Genomic DNA, 19,298 nt, shown 5'->3' with positions numbered 1-19,298 from the left:
CAGTGGTCCCTGACCTTTTTGGACCAGTGAATGCTGACAGCCACCACGCTTATTGGAAAACTCTGCTGCTTGGTAAAGTGCTGCTGAGAGCTTTTCCTGGCTGTGTGTTAAAACAGCCTTTGCAAATGCCAGGTAGTGCATTTGCATTCTGGCTATTGATCCACTGTGGTCGGTTAATCAGCCAGCGTCCTGGAGATTCTCTTTTGTGGAGCAGCTTGTGAATGATTAGGAGACTGTTCAGACAAAGCAAATGAAGTTTATTAGCATAGCACTGATTTAGCACTCCAGCAGGCAAAACAAAGCATGAGAGTACAAGGTATGGATTTCTTGCAGACTTGCCTGCTGGGATCCTGCAGGCTGATGGCATGACACCTTGCAAGTCTGTCTTCTGCTTTCCTTCCTTCTGAAGTTCGGTTGTGGCTTCAGCAGGGGAGGTGTAGCTAGGGCAAGTATGTAGCCATTTCATGACAGATGGGCTTCTGAGAGCTAGCTTGGCTTCCTCAGCTGATCCAGAAGAGACCTGGAGAGCTATTCTTTAGCAGAAATACCAGGGCTACCCATTGCCTGGGCCTCCTTTGTCCAGCTGACACAGGCAGGAGTCGTACAGTCAGTGTGCAGAGGTTGCTGGACTGAGTGGTCCCAGTGGCTGCTATGCTATGCAGGTTGGGATGGAGCCATCTGGGAAGTGATGGCCAAAGCTTTGGCATGCCCATCTGCCTGGATTGCAACTGTCTAAGGTTATATAAACCAGAAGATACTGTCAGTATGCTTAAACGTTAGTGTGATGTGCTTCTTCTATGTGGACACAACTATGGTCTGGTAGCGGTGATGGTAGGAAAAGTCCTCTCGTATGGCCATGACATCTGGCTGTGGTCATGTGGTGTGATTTGTCAGGGTGACTCTGAAAACTGTTTCACAGACTTGTGGTGTTTTGAAACGTGTTTTTTACTCTTGAAAGCTCCCACAAATGTTTAGAGGGATCTTCAGTTTCCAGCAGCTTGCTGCAGTCTGAGCTCCAGATTGTGAGTGTTGATACCTGGGGGAGTGCTCAAGTCCTGCTGGTGCATGATTCATACCTGCTCGAGAAACATGTTCACTTGCTGAGGGGTGATCAAAACTTAAGCAACTGGGATCGGGGTACTTGCTGGAACAGGTGACCTTTCTGATTTGTAGCAGTGCCTGTGGTTTCTCTGAAGGCAGGGATAACCAGATAAGCTTAATACTGGGAAACAGCTCTGCACACCTTCTGTTCTCTGGTGCTCAGGGAGGTTTCGCTGGTTTAGCATGAAGCTAACTAACTGTCCCCAGATGCTGCAGTGACCTGAATTCGTTCAGACTGCTACCTTAAAGAGGAAATGTAGTCTGTAGGTGGAAGGCTGTTGACCTGGCTGTAGGAGGAGAGAGAGTTTCCAAGTTGGAGTGGGTGGATAAGCCTACGTCCTGCTCTCTTGCAGGGCCTGGCTGTTGGAGGGTCACAAGAGTCCTAAGAGGTGAGGGAGGTGTCACTGCCCTCCCAAATCAGGAGGACACTTTTCTAAGGTGACTTGCAGCAGTCCACTGCATGCTGTCAGCAAGGACTTCTCTCAGAGTCTCTGCTAGGGCTGCTCTAAAAATCAGTAAATGGATACCCTCAGATAAGGTGTTGGTGGAACAGAACAGGCTGAAGTAGTAGAGAAGGGGAAGCATCTCTCTCACCTGGTCCTGTAGTCTTTGAGCTTTGCCTAAGATTTTCTGGGAGCACAGCTATGTGGTCCTTGAGTGTGATTCCAGCATGTAGATTTGAGGCGCAAACTCCCAAATTGATAGTCTGCTTTGCTTTTTTGGAGCAGGGGGCAGAAGCTTGTTTTGGGTAGAGTAACTTCTCTTGCAGGAAAAACTAAAGGAGATCTGAAAGTGGCTTGAAACACACAGTAAAGGACTTTGTAGCAGTAATGTTCAAGCTCTGATGTGCTTGCCCTGACATCCAGGTTTGTAGCGTCTCGCAAATGTCTTCACAGTGAGATGAACCAGTATTTACTGCCAGGTGCTGTGCTGCTGAGTTCAGCTGACAGATCAGAAAGACTGAAGGAACTGTCGTCTTTGATCTGAATGGCCCAGTATTCTGGTTACCAGGAGAAACAGACCTCAGTCTCTCCCAGCACTAGCTATCACAGTGATCTGATCTAATTTTTCTCCCTGTTCACACTGGAGCTAGGGCAGCATCTCGGTGAGATGCCATGGAGGGGCCGAAGGGAAGAGAGAACGTGCATCCTTTGGTGGGATGTCTGTGCATTGCTCCTGTGACGTGTGTCTGCCTAATTTTCTCAGGTGGGATGCAGGATTACAACTACGTGTGGGCCAACTGCTTTGAGATCACCTTGGAGCTATCCTGCTGCAAATACCCACCGACCTCCCAGCTTCAGCAAGAGTGGGAGAACAACCGTGAATCTCTCCTCGCCTTCATTGAGAAGGTAGTGTGGGCTGGAACGGGGCACATGGGCAGCAGCTGTGAAGCCTGTGTGTCCATGGTGGGCTGAGAGCACTGTGTTCAGTTGCTCCTGTGGCTGAGTTTGCTGCGTGTGGTAACACAACCGCTGCAGTTGCTGTGCAGAGATCGGTGTCTACAAAGCTTCTGTATTTCTCTCTGGTTCTGCCACAGTTCCCACATCCTCCAGGATAGCAGAGCTCTTCTGAGAGGGCCCTTTTAGGGTGCAGTGTTGCACAGAGGCACTGAGAAGTGCAGATCTCGCTAAGAAATTCAGGGTACCTGTATGGCCTAAGTGCCGTTATTCTCCAGCAGTGTTCAAAAGCACCAAGCAACAGTGCTGAAATCTTGGCTTGCAGATTGCTGCTGCCAGGCTGTCTCGAGATATCCATGTGTATGTTGAGTGGGCGGCAATTTAGGCTGGAAAGAGAAGCAGCTGCATTTTTCTCTCTGCTGTGGCATGTAACTCTTGTGTGTTCATACTGTTATGTGACCACTGCAGCATCTCTCCACTGTGTTCTCCCTCACCCAGTAGCACAGGTGAGCCAGCTTGTGAGCCCATGTCAACAAAGGAAAGATTTGTTGGGAAGGATCAGTTCTGAGAACTTGCTGCCCTCCCAGTGCATGCTCAAGTTCCTGTCCTTGCACTCTGGCCAAGCGCCGTCTGAATCACGGGCCCTTGTATGCCTTTGCCTGGCAGCTGTCCTGCTCTGCTGCATTTTGGCATGTGGTGGGGCGCGCTGGGTAAGAACACAGTTCCCTTGATGTTGCTTCAGCCAGGCCCTTGTGTTGTTTTCCTCAGGTCCACATTGGTGTGAAAGGCTTTGTCAGGGATGTAGTCACCGGGTCTGGCTTGGAGAATGCGACTATCGTTGTTGCTGGCATTGCTCATAACATCACAGCGGGCAAATATGGCGACTACCACCGACTGCTTGTGCCTGGGACCTACAATGTGACCGCAGTTGTAATGGGGTAATGTCTCTGACGGCCTGGGTCCACACTGCCAACTGCTCGTGTTATTTTACTTGATTTCTTCCCCTAAGGCATCTTGTTCTGTATTTAAGGGGCTTGGCTGGAAGTTGCAGCAGTAAAAGACTCCTGTAACGGCTTAGAGCTGTAGCCATGTGGGCTGACCCCATGTGCTGCTGCGGCGTGGGGGTGCTGGATGAACAGCATTTCTGTCGCCTTCGTTTGATTGCTTGTACCAGCCTGCATCTTGCTTTCCTGGCAAAAAGGGAAAGGGAAGTAGTGTCCCCCTAGTAAGACATTGTGTTGTCTCCTGTCAGGGTGTAAATGCAATAACTAGCTGCTAGGCTAGCCCTGTGCTGCTCCCTGAAGAGTCCGTAAGCACGAACTTGTACCTCTGTGACACAGCAAAGACAACAGCATAGTTGGGTCCTGTGGAGTGGGACAAGTCCTGACAGCTTGTTCACTGGTGAATCTTCCATGTAGGCGTTAACATCCCAGCTAACCCAGGCTGGGAGGAGGAGGAGGAGGAGGCTGGAGTGGTGGAGAAGCTGGAGTGGGTTCTGGCCCTCTATTCTGCAGAGCCTCCTGCTGAAACTGGCTCTTTTCTCACAGTTACACACCAGTGACCATGGAGAACGTTGAGGTGAAGGAGGGAGATGCAACAACAGTGGATTTCTCCTTGCAACCAACTGTAATGGCACCAGCTTCTAACCTCACACAGTTCACAGCAACACCTGCTCCTGTGTCTACCATCACCTCTGCTACTGTGCAGGCAGAGGCCCCAAACCCAACCTCTCTCCATCAGCCAGTCCAACCTGTGGACTTCCGCCACCATCACTTCCCAGACATGGAGATCTTTCTACGGCGATACGCTAACGAGTACCCCAACATAACCCGCCTCTACTCTGTGGGCAAGTCAGTGGAACTTCGGGAGCTCTATGTAATGGAGATATCGGACAACCCTGGCATCCATGAAGCAGGTAACCTGGGAAATCCTTTTTTGTGAGGTCCAAATGCAAGTGACAGAACCTTTGCTTTGGGAGACTGAGGGGGCAGAGCAAAAAGGGGTGGAGATCTGGCACGTATCTGAAGAGTTACTGTGTGCTGCTTTCTTTTTGAAAGACTCAGATGCAGTGGTGGTACTCATGTGAATTTTAAGAGTATTGCTAGGGACACCCAGGTTTGTGTTTGGGTTCAGGGAATGGAAGAACCAAAGGGCTTCCTGCAGCAGTGTCCCACCTTTTTTTGGTGTTGTGGGATTGGAAGGGTCCCTGCCCGCAGGGAACAGACCAAGTGGGGCTTGTCAGCATGCTGGTGTCATTCCCTACCACTAACAGATCAGACTTTGCTGGTCACTCGGATGTCCTGTTTAGAGTCTCTGGGGCTGCACATGCCATGATGCCTGGGATTCACCCACTCTGTAGAGTTCAGTTCTCACCTCTGCCAAAATTACTGTTCTTCCCTTAAGAAAGGGAAGAACAGTAGCTCACCTGTGATGTGGCACAGCTGCCTCTGTCATGCCCCAAAACTCTTCCAAGGGTGTATTCTGTCTCCATGTTGTTAGGTAAGTGTCCTCCAGCCCTGTAGAAAGGCCTGAGAGCACAAGGCTCAGGGTGGTGAGATGTCTCCAAGCTTTAATATAGTGGTTATAATTGGCTCTTTGGTGTGGCTCTGTGTCTGCAGGTGAGCCAGAGTTCAAGTACATCGGTAACATGCATGGGAATGAAGTTGTGGGGCGAGAGCTGCTCCTGAACCTCATTGAGTACCTCTGCAAGAACTTCGGCACAGACCCTGAAGTGACTGACTTAGTCCGGAGCACACGCATCCACATCATGCCATCTATGAATCCTGATGGCTATGAGAAATCCCAGGAAGGTATGCTGTCTGTTCTGAAACACCTGTGGGGTTTCTAGCACTGAGAACAGGACTTGGTGTTCATGGTACCTCTTTGGGAAAAGCTGGAAGTCTTGCTGGAGCAGGAGTGATCTCTGTGCAAGGAGGCTGGCAAGGGACTGGGTGTGTGTTCTGGGATGAGTGGGTGGACCCTGCACTGCAGGAAGTGGGCTGTCGAGTGATGCTCAAAGCAGTTGCAGAGAGCTCTTATGCTTCAGCAATGCTGTATGCTGCCCCTCTTTGGGTCCCCTTATGGTCTGTGGCTTTCCCAAGGCCTATTTAAAAAAAGGCATTCCTTTGACGTAGCTCATACTCGCTCTGCTTTGGTCCATGTTCTTCGTAACATGTGGTGTGGGAGCCAGGCTGTCTGCAGAACACTTGTCCAAGGATAATACTGACTTCTATCATGGTGTTGAAACTGGCAAAAAAGTCCTTCAGGGAAGTCCTTAAAACTGCGTGGCTATCGCAGATTGGCAGAACAAAGCCTGATCAGAACAATTTTCTGGAAGTAGAACTCTGCTTGGGTTTAACAAAGAACTTGTCCAGCTGGTTTGAAAAGGTGAACTCAGAGGTTTCTGTGGTCGTGACACTTGGCTGCTTGGATTGTTCCACAGTTCATTGCCTTTCTGCTAGGAGCGGCTTGGCTGACACTGACAGCCTGTCCGAGCACCTGCTGGAGGGGCCCCGAGAGACCTCCATGCACAGAGCAGACCTCTCACTGAAGGAGAGTGGGGTTGTCCCATGGCTCTGGGGTATATGATGCCAACACTATAATGCTCTCTGCAGTTTTCCATTTACCAAAGGTCTCTGGGTGTTCTGTGGTAAGGGGGGACAGCCTCCACACTGAAGTGTGAACTTGCATAGGGCACTAGCTTGTGCTTAACTTTCAGGAGACAGAGGAGGCACCATTGGCAGGAACAACAGCAACAACTATGACTTGAACCGGAACTTCCCAGATCAGTTCTTCCAGGTGACAGACCCTCCGCAGCCAGAAACTCTCGCTGTCATGAGCTGGTTAAAGACTTACCCGTTTGTACTCTCAGCAAACCTGCATGGAGGTATGCCAATCAAACCAGGCTCCTTCCCCTGGGCTGAGGTTTGAGGGATGGGGTTTGCAGCAATGTCTCCACGCCGTTTCTAGGAATGAACTGAGGAGCTCTGGTAGAGAGCAATCTGTGCTTGGCACTGCTGTGAAATGGCAGGAGCAAATCCAGCCAGGTTCCTGCCCCAGGATGAGACCATTTCTGAAAGACCTACACAGAAAAGAGTGAAAGACACCTATTGTCAGTAGGTTGGGGTTTGTGCTGCTGGAAGAAAGAGCAGAAGGTGCAAACAAAGAGGATGAAAACCATGTTTCCAAACACATTTTTAGGGTGTTGAAGAGGCTGCTGGGACGATCTCGGCCTTTTCTCTGAAGGGGACGTGTGCATTGGGGGGTAGCTGGTGCCTTGTCTGTTGAGAGATGGGACAGATGGAGTGGATTCTCTTGTCAGCTGCTGTTCAGCAGCTGGTTCTGTGTATGTGACAGTGCTGCGGCTGTTGGAGGCTTCATAATATTTATAAAGTGAAGGGAACGAGATGTAATCTTAAGGGTTCCCTGCCTTGAATTTCCTGGCGGAACTACGAAATTTGCTGTAATTTAATTATCTTTTTAGAGTGATCTAAATTAAGTCTCTGTATTGCATCTTATTCCCTAGACAGTTTGTCTGCTGGCTTGTAGCTGTAGTAACTTGCAGGTGGTTGCTTTGTACTAGCATGTTAAATTTTGTAGCACAGAAATACCTTTCATGGGTAAGAGGGGGGCTGGCAGCTCTCCAACAGCAGAGAGGTCCCACAGTACTATTAGTACGACTTGCTGAGGGAAAACCTGAATAAGCCAAAGATGTTATAACCTACCAGTGCTTACAATAAACTCTAGAATGCTAAAAAGATACGTGGAGCCCTTGGCCCAACTGCTGTATGTTCTGGGAAATTCCTTCCCTTGCTTTTTCTCCTTTAAGAAAGTGATAATTATGAGCTTGTCCTCATCTCTCCTGCATGTGAAGGTCAAACCTTTGATGTGTTGCGGCTTGGGTTCACTTTCCCAACTGGGTGTGGTCTTATCTCTTCCTGTGCTTTCATTGTCTCTTCCATCCATTGGGTTTAGGGCTATATTTAATGCCAAGTCTTAAGAAACACAAGACCTAGTTCCTGGAAGTCTTTGAGGGGGGGAAAAAGAAAAATTTCCCCTATTAGGCTGAGGGGTCACTTGGAAAGTGTGCGGCTACGAGTCAAATCTTGTTCCCCCTGCAGGTTCTCTGGTGGTTAATTACCCCTTTGATGATGATGAACAAGGAATAGCCATATACAGTAAATCCCCAGATGATGCTGTGTTTCAGCAGCTGGCACTGTCATACTCCAAGGTAAAACTCTAATGTGAAAACAAGCACATCCTGCTGGGTTAACTCCTGATTCTGCCATAACCCTCCTGAGCTGCTAGTAGAAAAGAGGTGCAGGTACTGTTCCCATGGGGGTCCTCAGTGTTGCAGGCTCCTTGGATTACAGCAGAAAGGTCCTGCTGGAGGCTCTTGTTCCATAAGCAGATGCCAGCATGCTCTGTTTGCAGGCACTGTAGGAAGAGCGCTCTGTGTAGGTGTGGGAGGCTGTAGCAGTGGGTTACTCATGCATGCGCTGAAGAGTGGTAGAAAACGCTGTGCATGGGCCAGGAGTAAAGCAAGCATGTCAGTGACCTGTGTTTGGGTGTGGGTGCAGTCAGCTTGTGCTGCAGCTGTACAAATGCATGCCTGCGTGAACCTCTGTGTTTGGTAGCCCCCAGTGTGTGACTAATGTTAGAACAAAAGTGCCGGTGGCGATAGAGTGCAGACACTCAGCTTCACATGCTGCATCTTGTTTTTCAGGAAAATGCACAGATGTATCAGGGAAGCCCTTGTAAGGACATGTACCCCACTGAGTACTTCCCACATGGCATCACTAATGGGGCTCAGTGGTACAACGTTCCAGGTAAAGTGGACGTGGAGTATATATGTCTACAGCTTTAATAGTGCTGGACCTTAAGTCTCTCTGGTTGTTCATCTCCAAGCTAAAACGTGCAGCTTAAAGCTCTATCTGATCAATCACAAAAACTGCACTGGTCTGCCCAGATTACAGGAAGTTGGGTTTCTTTTATAACCTCCTAAATAAGGTACCCAGATTAAGTTATTCCTGAGGGAAAGAATTTATACTCTAGTTTATTTTCTGGCTACCAGCAAAGTGGTTTCATAAAACTTTACAGCAATATATTAGCATGAAAGGCATTTACAAGGAGGATGGTTATTTGCCTGCTATTTTGGCATCCCTTTGAAGCTTGAATCTTGCCTTGTGTAAAAGCCTTCTCTCTATGGCTATAAAATGCATGGTGTAGTCAGTATTTCATCTTTCTCTACTATCTGATTTTTTGAGCTATGCTACTATTGCCTTCAGGAGACCTGGTCAAGCTTTTTCTACATTCCTGTTGTAGGTGGGATGCAAGACTGGAATTACTTAAATACGAACTGCTTTGAAGTGACCATTGAGTTGGGCTGTGTGAAATATCCAAGAGCAGAGGAGCTGCCAAAGTACTGGGAGCAGAACCGCAGGTCTCTTCTCCAGTTCATGAAACAGGTGAGATGCTTTGACCCCAAGCAACTGTGTGAGCTGCCCCTGGGATCTGCATTAGACATGCCAGAATGAACAGGCTAATCTGCAGGCTGAAGTGAGTGCTGTTTCCTGGCCAGACTGGGTACCTGCTGAACAGAAATCAGAACGTGTCTTGACCCCACCCCCACTCCTTCTCAACATACCAAAAATACGTATGGAAGCAGCAGCCAGGAGTTGCAGGAGTAGGCTTTTTATTTACAGATATCATGGCTTTCCCAAGACTGGAATGGCCTTTATGTGCTGTTCCCTGGGGACCTGAGATGGGCCTGGCAGTAGTGCTGTGCACCTGGGGCATGCAAACAAAGGTGTGGAGCAGAGTGCTGTGGTGGCACTGCAGGGCAAACAATTGCTCATTGTGCTCATCGAGTGACCTCTGTCCATGCCAGCTGCTAGCAGGTTTAACCTGAACTCTTTTTGGAACGTGTTGCTCCACCAGGAGTGCTGTACCTTGCGGGCTGGGAGCTGGTGGTGTCTCAGTGTGTGCGCTCCCGCAGTGGTGTGTGCGGTAGGAGACAGGATGCGCCATCCCACTACTGGGTGGGCTGGCACTGAGCAGTGCTCCGGATCTGTGCTCAGGTTCACCGCGGCATCTGGGGATTTGTGCTGGACGCCACAGACGGAAGGGGCATTCTCAATGCCACCATCAGTGTTGCTGACATCAACCACCCGCTCACCACCTATAAGGATGGAGACTATTGGCGCCTGTTGGTCCGGGGGATATACAAAATCACAGCATCTGCTCGAGGGTGAGATAGCTGTGGCACAAGGAACAAACAGTTGCAATGCTGAACCCTCCCAGTTAGGAATAGGCCCGTTCCCTCTGTCTGCAGCAGATGTAGGCATGGGTGTTTCCCCTGCCCTCTGGCCTATGCAGAGTTAACAAAGTGATGCTACACTGATATCAAAGGCTGCTTGTCTGGCGACAGTGTAGAATCCAAATCTTCCTATGTTTGGAGGTGGTGTGGGTCTTTCCGTGGGGAAGGAGTTGTTAACTTAGCATCCTTAGGGGAAGTCCTCTTGCAGGCAGCTGCCCACAGAAATGAGTTCACTTCTACAGCTGGCAGGACCCTGTTGCCCTTTGAACCCAAAGGGTTCAGCTGCCTGACTTATTCCCCTGCCTGTCTGCCATGTAACTCTGCAAAGCCAGTGCCAAAAGCAGCCCAGCACCATGCTGAACCCTGATCTGCTTCCTGTCCTCCTGGTATTCCCATGTCCCTTTGGAGTGTCCTCCTTTGCTTTTATGCTTCTCACTCTTTTGGCTGGGGAGCAACAGCAGTCCCACATGGGTGTCTAGTTGGGAAGGGGGGTGGCTTGGTGTGTGGGGCCTTGAACCCCTGACGTTTCCTTCTGCCTTCTCTTCCCTGGGCAGGTACGATCCAGTAACTAAGATGGTGGAGGTTGACAGCAAAGGTGGGGTGCAGGTCAACTTCACTCTTTCACGGACAGACTCCAAAGTGGAGGAGGGGAAGGTGCCAGTCCTGAACACTCCGAACACCAGCGACCCCAACAAGAAGGAGTTTGAGACGCTGATCAAAGATCTCTCTGCTGAGAATGGCCTGGAGCACCTCCTGCTTACCTCATCGGGGGATATCTCTCCTTATCGATACCGCCCTTACAAGGACCTCTCCGAGTTCCTCCGAGGCCTCAATCTGAACTACCCCCACATCACAAATCTCACCAGGTGGGAACTCAAAGCAGCAGCACTCAGCTCCTACCTGAGCAGCAGCCTGTAGCAGGGCAGCAGTGAAATGACATGAGCCAAGAACACATGGTGCAGAGATGGGGAGCTTGTCCCCTTCCTCCCCTATGGTGCTTGAGTTCAAGAGAGCCCCAAGTGTAAGGGCATCATGTCAGAGCCTTGGCTGCAAAGACTTAGGGATGCATCCACATGCTTTTCCCTGAGACAACATTTCACTGCCTTAAATCTGGGGCACCATCAGTTCCCCAGGGGTGCTTGGAACTGATGGTATTCCCAACACTGTCCCAAGTTTCTTCAAATATCTCAGTCCGTGTTCTCTATCTTCATTTCCTCTCTTTTCCAAGTCCTTTCTGATATCCACCCTGCTAAACAGTCCCCAGCAAAAGTGATTAAGTTTGGATTACAAATCTCAGATGGTCTTTCTTTTTTATCTGCCTTCAGATTTTAATTTCATAGTGTTCGAGTTGACTTGCCTTGAGTCAAGGTCTCTGCCCTCCTACAGGAGACCAGCTGTCTGTAGTCCTCTGCTCTCCTTTGTGACCTGTGGCACTATTGCACGCTCTCGGCTTCAGAAGGCACAAATCTGGCCTCTGTGTCTCAGGACCTTGTTTGCTTGTTGTTACCAGGCACAACGTGCTCATGTGCTGTCCCTGCTGGTGCCAAGGCTGCTGTTCTGATCTGTAGCTTCTATTGTCTTTCCAGTTGCATCAGCCCTGATTCTGTTCCCTGCTTTGTTTGCATTCAGTTTGCTAACTTGATGGCACAACTGTAGTAACCACCTCTGCATCACTGGAAATATGCCTGCTTTTGTCTTCTAAACTGGATGCTTTTATAAATTTGTTTGATATCTGGATGTATCCCACCCTGAAGAAAAAAATTGGAAGCACAGAGCCATTTAGCAGTTCCACATATACACTAACATTATAGGCTATACACGGATGTACAGAGCATTGGGTGTCCTCTACATCTGGGCCTGGATACATTCTCACGCAGATGCTTCTGTTCAAACTGACATTCATAATGAATGTGGTTCAGTGCTGCTGCTAATCTTCATTTATGATGCAGTTGGTTTTTGTGTGTCACTTGCCTTCACTGTCTCCTCACAGCGGTGGGCAGTAATTCTTTTCTGCACCAGGATTTCTCCTTAAGGGCCAGGCTGGGGGTTCGGCTCTGTTCCTGAACTGATGCTCCAGTTTCTCATCTCTTGGCAGTTTGGGTCAGAGTGTCGAGTTCCGTCAGCTCTGGTCCCTCGAAATCTCCAACAAGCCCAACCAGTCTGAGCCTGAGGAGCCAAAGATCCGCTTTGTTGCTGGTATTCATGGAAACGCTCCTGTTGGTACAGAGCTGCTCCTGGCACTGGCAGAATTTCTCTGCATGAACTACAAGAAGAACGCTGCTGTTACAAAGGTGAGGAGCTAGTGCAGGGGGCCATACGGGAGCCCTATAGTTATATCCTGAGAAGAGGATGCTTTTTGGGAGAGATCTGCCTTGTTAACGCTGGCTCATGGGTTGCAGCGATCCCGTGAACAATGGGGAGGTGTTGTGAAATCCGTGGGGGCCGGTGGGAACCCCTCTCAACAGCTATCTGCCCTGACTGCCAGACCCTGACTTGTGGGACTGCAGCTGGTGGGTAGCATCTGTCTGTTCCTCCCTTGCTGACTGAGGAACACTGTTCTGAAAACAACACTCAAGACTGGTGAAATCAATGTAAGCAGCGGTTCCTAGGATGAGATCCAGGCAAATGAGATGTACAGAGAATTAATCCTACTAATTGTACTTTATTTACTTTTGCCCAGCTAATTGACCGAACCCGGATTGTGATTGTACCTTCCCTGAATCCAGATGGACGTGAAATAGCACAGGAGAAAGACTGCACATCAAAGATAGGCCAGACCAACGCTCATGGCAGAGATCTGGACACAGACTTCACAAGTAAAGTGAACTGATGCGTAGTGTCCCTGTAGAAATGTCAGTTGCTGTAGAAGTCTTCTGCTCTATCTGTTGTGGGCTTGGTCATAGTCATTTGGTTGCAGGGTCTAGCTGTAAAGAGAGCAGCATTCCCACCACAGAGCCTGGGCAGCACAACTTCTGGGAAGCTTCCAAAACTTGAATCCGCCTTAGAGGTGGTAACTTGCTGTTCCTTGTTTGCAAAGGAGAAGAGGAAGCAGAGTCCTTTAGGGATAGCCCAGAGATCAGACAACATCTAATGTTTTTCCTGCTAATTAATTTCTCCCAATCCCCAATTTCTGAACAATGCCCTCTATTCATGCTCCCTGGGAACAGTCTCCTTTTTTCATGCCTTTCTGGTTCCTGTGCGATTGCCTTGTGGATCCAGAGCTCTATACCAGAGTACCATGTCCACCCCTCCTCCTGGGATGGAGGTGTTCTCTCTAACTGGTTTTGGTTGGGATCATCCCAAATGCTTTCTTTGGAAAATGTCAGTTTAGTGACATTGAGGAGGGCAAGCACACGAGGCATGCTTTGCATTGTCACAGTAAATAGTCTGGGGAAATAGCGATATTGTCAGGTTTATTTAGCCTTGCAGATGAATGCTGCCACTGGGCAGTGTGGACTAGGCATTTTACTTGACTTGTTAGGTGCAGTCTGCTGAGATCTAACAAAAACTTTCTAATATGTGCAGCAGACTTAATTTCAGGCATTAACAAGGAACATACTTTTGTTGGCTTCTCAAATAGCAGAAGAAGCTGTTGTCAATTCCCTTTTCTATTTCTTGTTCTGGTTTACAGGCAATTACTCCCGATACTCAGGGACACGAGAGCCTGAGACCAAAGCCATCATAGAGAATTTGATATTGAAGCAGGATTTCAGCCTGTCTGTTGCGCTAGATGGTGGATCTCTGCTTGTCACGTACCCGTATGATAAGCCAGTGCAGACAGGTACGATTAGCTCTTCCAAGGCCTTGCATGCGCATTATACTCTGTAACCTCCTTTTGCATTCAACCCTTTGTATCTGGACAATGGACGGCAGTCTGTTTTAGGGGGATTTCAGGTTTTCTCTGATACTGAAGGGATGTATCAAAAGCAAACTGTATACTGGCTTTGGCAGGGAAAAGTTGAAATGCTGTAGAAATGGAAAACACTCTGTTTCCTTGCTGTATCCTGTGAGGTTTGTCAGCTTTATTAAATAATGTGCGACTGTAACATAGGATCATGGGGGATGAGGATCTGCTCTCCTGGTGAGTGACAGCTATACTCTCAATGTCACACCCTTCTCTTTATAGTGGAGAACAAAGAAACACTGAAGCATTTGGCATCTGTGTATGCAAACAACCACCCATTGATGCATTTAGGCCAGCCGGGCTGTCCAAATAAGTCAGGTATGCTTGGTCCAATCCTTCAACTGCTGGCCAGCTTGTGATAGACTCTGGCAGGAGCAGATCTGTCTGATAACTGTGTTCTTGCTGTCACAGATGAAAATATTCCTGGGGGTGTGATCCGTGGCGCTGAATGGCACAGTCACCAGGGAAGTATGAAGGTACTTCATGACAACACGAGGCTTTCCACCTCTGCAGACTTGACTCTAAATGAGCATTAAAACACATATTTGTTCTGATATCTGGGCAAAACTCTGCCCCTCCTCCAGTTGCATCTTTGCAAAGCTTAGTAGATACCATCTCTTGTGTCATAACTATGGTTTTGTTTTTTGCAGGATTTCAGCGTTATGTTTGGTCATTGTCCTGAGATCACCGTTTATACTAGCTGCTGTTATTTCCCAAGTGCAGGACAGCTCCCCAGCCTGTGGGCAGACCACAGGAAGTCTCTCCTTAGCATGCTTGTGGAGGTGAGCAGCAGTCTGTGGGAAGAAATTCTGGCAAGGAGTGAAGGTAGTGGGCTAGATGGGGAGGAGGAGGGAAACGGAACAGTATAGGGATCCTGTATGTTTTTATTGGTGCTTTATAGTTACAGATGGTCATAATTTAGACTGCATGAGGCATTGATTGAGCAGGGGCACCAAGTGACCAGGAAGCGTATTGATATGGAAGTTTAACTTCCATGCAGTTTTGCCCCAGAGTGGGCTGAGCAGTCCTTGGCAGTGTTGTGCACTCTTATTTCTTACGGGAGGTCAGGAATGGAGGATGGGCTGTATTTTGGGGGGTGGGGGTTAGATCCTGTTTTACTTAAATATGTGCCAGACTGTTCAATTTGAACATGAAGTGTTTGAACTGCTTTGTTTCAGGTTCATAAAGGAGTCCATGGATTTGTCCAAGACAAGAGTGGCAAGCCAATTTCTAAAGCCACTATTGTTTTTAATGAAGGTTTGAAGGTCTATACTAAAGATGGTGGCTATTTCCATGTGCTGTTGGCTCCAGGTTTGCATAACATCAATGCTATAGCTGATGGGTACCAGCAGAAGCATGTCAAGGTATGTGAATGTCTGTGTCAGAGATTTTCTTCCCCCTGTCATGCAGAGGCATCCTTAGATGCTCACACTTGGGCTCTGCCCTTGTTGGCTGTGTTCAGCTGCTGGCTGTGTGCCCAGAGTAGCTGTCTTCTGCCTTGATATAATAGATGGAGGAGAATTTCCCAGCACAGCAGGGTTGTTCTGAGCAATAGCTTTTCTCTACATTGTACTCCGTTTTTGGCATCTGTCTGGTCCTGCTCTGGTTACCAAATGCCTCTTTTCTCTGAACACCTAACAGAGGTGTAAGCCTTGAGACAGTCTGAGCTTTCACATGTGTCTTTGCAGGTCTTGGTACGCCACGATGCACCTACCTCTGTATTCATTGTGTTTGACATGGATAACAAGATATTTGGCCTGCGAAGGGAGCTGGTTGTAACTGTTGCAGGTAGTGTGAGACTTTCTTCATCAAATCTTTGAGCCTTGCTTCCTATGCCCCTTCATCCTGACGATGACTCTTGTCTTGTCTTGGAACTGGAAAAGTAGCCAACAGACTTGAACCACCTCCTGCTTTCCCTTCTGAACATGTGCTTGTTCCTGCAAATGGGTCCAATAGCCCTTGGATCTGGTGGTGCTGGGCTGGTAGATGGGAAGAAGGAAGGGAAGAAATGGAGACCACTGCAGGGATCTAAATGGACCAAAATGGACTTTGAGGTGGTTCGAATGGGGAGAGCCTGTTTGTGTGTGGAGCTGGGATTTGGAGGTCTTGCACCTAGCCCGAGGTTTCCCTCAGAGTGGTATGGTACTGGGTGAGCATAAAGAGATTTTCTGTCAAGGTGGCAGTTGCTGGGGTGACCAGAGTTTATCCCCAGTGGTCTGCAGAGGAGCTCAGTGATGCTATGCTAGGACATGAGCCCAGAAGGTAAAGCTGGTGCAGTCCTGCTCTGGAAGCGCCTCTCACATGGTATGTGTTCTGTCACCTAAGAGGAAGGAGCAGGGTCACAGTGAAGTGAGGAAAAGTGGCTGTAATTGTGGATGGGAAGAGATACAGTGGGAAATATAGGAGCTTCCACAGTGGAGGAACATGGCATTAACTCCAATGTCTTCTGTGTGGCAGGTGCCAGTATGTCTGCTCTGGTCCTCACTGCCTGTATCATCTGGTGCGTCTGCTCAATTAAGTCCAACAGACACAAGGATGGCTTCCACCGCCTCCGCCAGCACCATGACGATTATGAGGATGAAATCCGCATGATGTCCACCGGCTCGAAGAAGTCCCTCCTGAGCCATGAATTCCAGGATGAAACAGACACTGAAGAAGAAACATTATACTCCAGCAAGCACTGACACCTCCTGGACAGAAAAAGAGGTTCCCCATGGACCAGCCCTGGTGGGAGGGAGGCGATTCCTGTGGTTCAGTTTTGGAACATTAGCTTGCAGGACATGTCCTCCAGAGGTGTGGGTGGCAGCTCCTGACTTCCCTCTGCTATTTGCTGTGTTCCCACTTACGTGCAAGTCGGGGAGTGTTGGAGGCTGTGTTCAGGCTAAGGGCATGGCTTGTTACACTTTTAGGTCAAGATCTGGAGGTACATGTAACACTGTTTGAAAGATAACATAATAGGTTGGCCAGCAGAGTTCCTAGCACTTCCCCAGCATCTCAGCGCAGTGATCAGATGGTGGGGAAGTGCCCCAAGACCTGCATAGGGTCACAGTTACAAAACTCCAAAGCAGTTTCTCTACCTGTTTTGAATTCTTTTTTTCCACTCTGTACCTGGGGAAGCCTCATCCTACATGGACTCCAAGTTCTGCAGAGCAGCCTTAGGAAACAGACTGCACTTGGTTCTCAGCTGCTCCCTCAGAGCTTTTTTCCACCTTCAAATGCAGTGGCCTACTGTGCTCTGTAGTGGGTGCTGAGCACCTCTAATGTATTGCTAGTTCTTATGCAGTGACCTGGCATCCTGAAAGCTGGGGGAAATCACATGGTTTCTTGATCTGAGCTGGAGAAAGAAGCACATGTCAGAGCTTCAGTGAACTCTGACAAAGTCCAGGCACTTGCCAACTCTGCAGTACTGCTGCTCCTTACTTCTGGGGAAGAAAGAAACCCTGTCCCCATCACTTCTGGTTGGTTCTCATTTGTGTAGACCTGGCCTTTGTAGTCTCGTGTTAGCGTTATAGCAGCACAGTGTCCAAAAGAGCAACTGGAGGTTGTTCCAAGCAGAGGGATAGAACTGATTATGGTGGATACTGCAGAAAGCAACTACCTGATGAGTTTTGGTTGTCTGCCGTGATTCATGGAGAAACTCACTGAAATCTGGCTACTGCTTATTGAATGTTATTGGAGTAGCTGAGAGAGGTTGTGGAGCCTCCATGGCCCAACTTGAGTCTTAAATTTTGAAGAAAAGCTACACCTTTTTCCCCTGTCCACCTAATACCATTTAGGGCTCAGGGCACTTTGAAAACATCCTCTGGTCAAGCCCTGGTGGTGGTGGCTCTACCCAGCTACCACCAGCAGTGTACCAGAGTATGTAGCAAGAGCTCCACCTGCTTGTGTCTCTGCAGCATGTCTGCTGCTTCGGGGCCTGGGGGAAGGAAGGGTATGCTGAAGAAAGGGGGGATTCCGCAGCCAAATTTGTTCTGTAGCACTTGGCAGGAATTTTGAAAGAAGAGCTGCAGCATGCATCCCCCAAATCCATTACCAACACAGAGTCCAGGAACCTGTGACTCCTTAGATGTTTGATTTCCAAAGCCTTTATATATTGCTGAAGCTCCTGTGCTTTCTGGGCAGAAAGCTATCATTGGAGCGTAGGCACTTTTTTTTTTTCTTGCTGCTCATTCTCTCTTAATACTTGCCCCACTGACCCAAGCTCCCTGGTGCACCACAGTCGTAGGCACCCAGTTTGCGCTGAGCTGATCCCTTCTCTGCCGGCCCAGCGAGGTCCGTTAGTGACGTGTGCTGCTGGGCCGTGTCTCTTGGGGAAGGAGCTGTTCCTTGAGCCGGCATGCGTCAGACGCGCCTCCCAGCCCGTGCGTGCGTGGTCATGCTGATGGTTTCATCAGCTGCGTGCTGATTTCATGCAGCTCGGTGGAGGGACAGGGACAACCCTCTAGGCAGCACTGTAACTTCCTCCCTGTTTAATGGGGAATTACAGTGCAAGAAGCACAGGCTAAAAGCTGGCTGGGGCAGTCGGCTGGGAAGGGGGAGAGGAGGCCGAGCGTTTCCCGTGCTCCTGCTGTCCCGCGTTGCTGCCGCGCACAAGAGCTGCTCTCGCTGCCTTGTGTTTCTGCAGGAGCCATAAGTGTCCCATGTGCCTGGTCCCGGCTCACCCTGCCCGATGGGGGATGTGGTTTGGTGCCGTGCTGTGACCCTGTCCTGCGTGTAAAGGGGCTGCAGCAGGCCAGCGCTCAGCAGTGCTAAGCCTGCCCCATCTCTGAACTTTTCCTCCTTCTGAGGACTTTCACAAGGGTCGCAGCTGAGGTTTTCTAATAAAGCTGGTTTTGCAAACTGCTCTTAGGTCTCCAGCCTTTTTGCTCTGGCAGCAGGTAACGAAGGGAGCTGGCCTCGCTAAGGCAGCTCTGTCGCACTAGCAATAAGCCTCGTTAGGAATCAGTGTGTGCAAGAGCGCTGGATCAGCCCTTTCCCCCCAAGAACTCATTTTGAAATTAGCTGCAGTAGGTGCAAATTTTTTAAGGTATGTGGGTTTGAATTATTTTGTAAACGCTCACGAGGTTTTTCTACGCAGCCCGGACCACACGTTCTCTGGTTCTCGCTACGTGGTTGGATCGGTAGCAGTGAGCAAGTGCTTGGGGTTTTATCAGCCGTTTCTCGAAGGAGCGAGCAGCTCGCTTGGCCTCCTGTCCCCGTCGCTCTGCCCATCGTTAGCGGAAGTGTCCGTGCCGCTCCTGGCGAGGAGCCGGGCTCCCCTGCRCGCGCTTGTCTCTGGAGCGTGTAGGTCTATGCACTGTGCCTTCAACGTACATTTTTGGAAGGGACTTGAATCGGCGTTTCATTCAAGCAGAAAATCAATCTGTGATGTGCGATCTACCTTTCTGTACCGGGGGGAGGGGCCTCTGTTTTTTTACCTGTATACTGAGATCTAATAATCTGTATAAAGCTATTTTGATGTCTCTCTGGGTTTGTCTCGTACTTCCTATTACCCAAGCTAGGGCAGCACAGCCGGTGCCACCCCGGGCTGGAGCCCCCTTCCCTTCCTGCCTGTTTGGTGCCTGTATAAGAGGGGGCC

General features: G+C 49.3%; 1 protein-coding gene across 4 annotated transcripts in view; it reads left to right on the top strand.

Annotated features, from left to right (window-relative positions):
• Positions 1 to 19,186, top strand: part of CPD (carboxypeptidase D) — a 28,140-nt gene extending 8,954 nt beyond the window's left edge. The window contains exons 3-22 of one of the 4 annotated variants that reach the window (XM_026055209.1): positions 2,308 to 2,450; positions 3,267 to 3,436; positions 4,046 to 4,413; positions 5,117 to 5,308; positions 6,217 to 6,384; positions 7,619 to 7,728; positions 8,224 to 8,326; positions 8,823 to 8,965; positions 9,578 to 9,747; positions 10,371 to 10,682; positions 11,912 to 12,107; positions 12,497 to 12,632; positions 13,448 to 13,597; positions 13,943 to 14,038; positions 14,132 to 14,196; positions 14,371 to 14,502; positions 14,899 to 15,084; positions 15,409 to 15,508; positions 15,677 to 15,774; positions 16,178 to 19,186. In XM_026055209.1, the coding sequence (XP_025910994.1) occupies positions 2,308 to 2,450; positions 3,267 to 3,436; positions 4,046 to 4,413; positions 5,117 to 5,308; positions 6,217 to 6,384; positions 7,619 to 7,728; positions 8,224 to 8,326; positions 8,823 to 8,965; positions 9,578 to 9,747; positions 10,371 to 10,682; positions 11,912 to 12,107; positions 12,497 to 12,632; positions 13,448 to 13,597; positions 13,943 to 14,038; positions 14,132 to 14,196; positions 14,371 to 14,502; positions 14,899 to 15,084; positions 15,409 to 15,508; positions 15,677 to 15,774; positions 16,178 to 16,312 (3,173 nt within the window). In that variant the 3' untranslated portion in view covers positions 16,313 to 19,186. Of the gene's footprint in view, positions 1 to 2,307; positions 2,451 to 3,266; positions 3,437 to 4,045; positions 4,414 to 5,116; positions 5,309 to 6,216; positions 6,385 to 7,618; positions 7,729 to 8,223; positions 8,327 to 8,822; positions 8,966 to 9,577; positions 9,748 to 10,370; positions 10,683 to 11,911; positions 12,108 to 12,496; positions 12,633 to 13,447; positions 13,598 to 13,942; positions 14,039 to 14,131; positions 14,197 to 14,370; positions 14,503 to 14,898; positions 15,085 to 15,408; positions 15,509 to 15,603; positions 15,775 to 16,177 lie in introns of all 4 variants that reach the window. The other 3 variants (XM_026055212.1, XM_026055211.1, XM_026055210.1) reach the window with 3 other exon arrangements.
• The last annotated feature ends 112 nt before the right edge of the window (positions 19,187 to 19,298 follow it).

The sequence above is a fragment of the Apteryx rowi genome, unplaced genomic scaffold, assembly GCF_003343035.1.
Source record: "Apteryx rowi isolate R43461 unplaced genomic scaffold, aptRow1 scaffold_99, whole genome shotgun sequence".
In the NCBI taxonomy this organism is placed as follows: Eukaryota; Metazoa; Chordata; class Aves; order Apterygiformes; family Apterygidae; genus Apteryx; species Apteryx rowi.
Note: the sequence above shows the minus strand (reverse complement) of the source record. Positions and strands in the feature narration are given on the sequence as shown.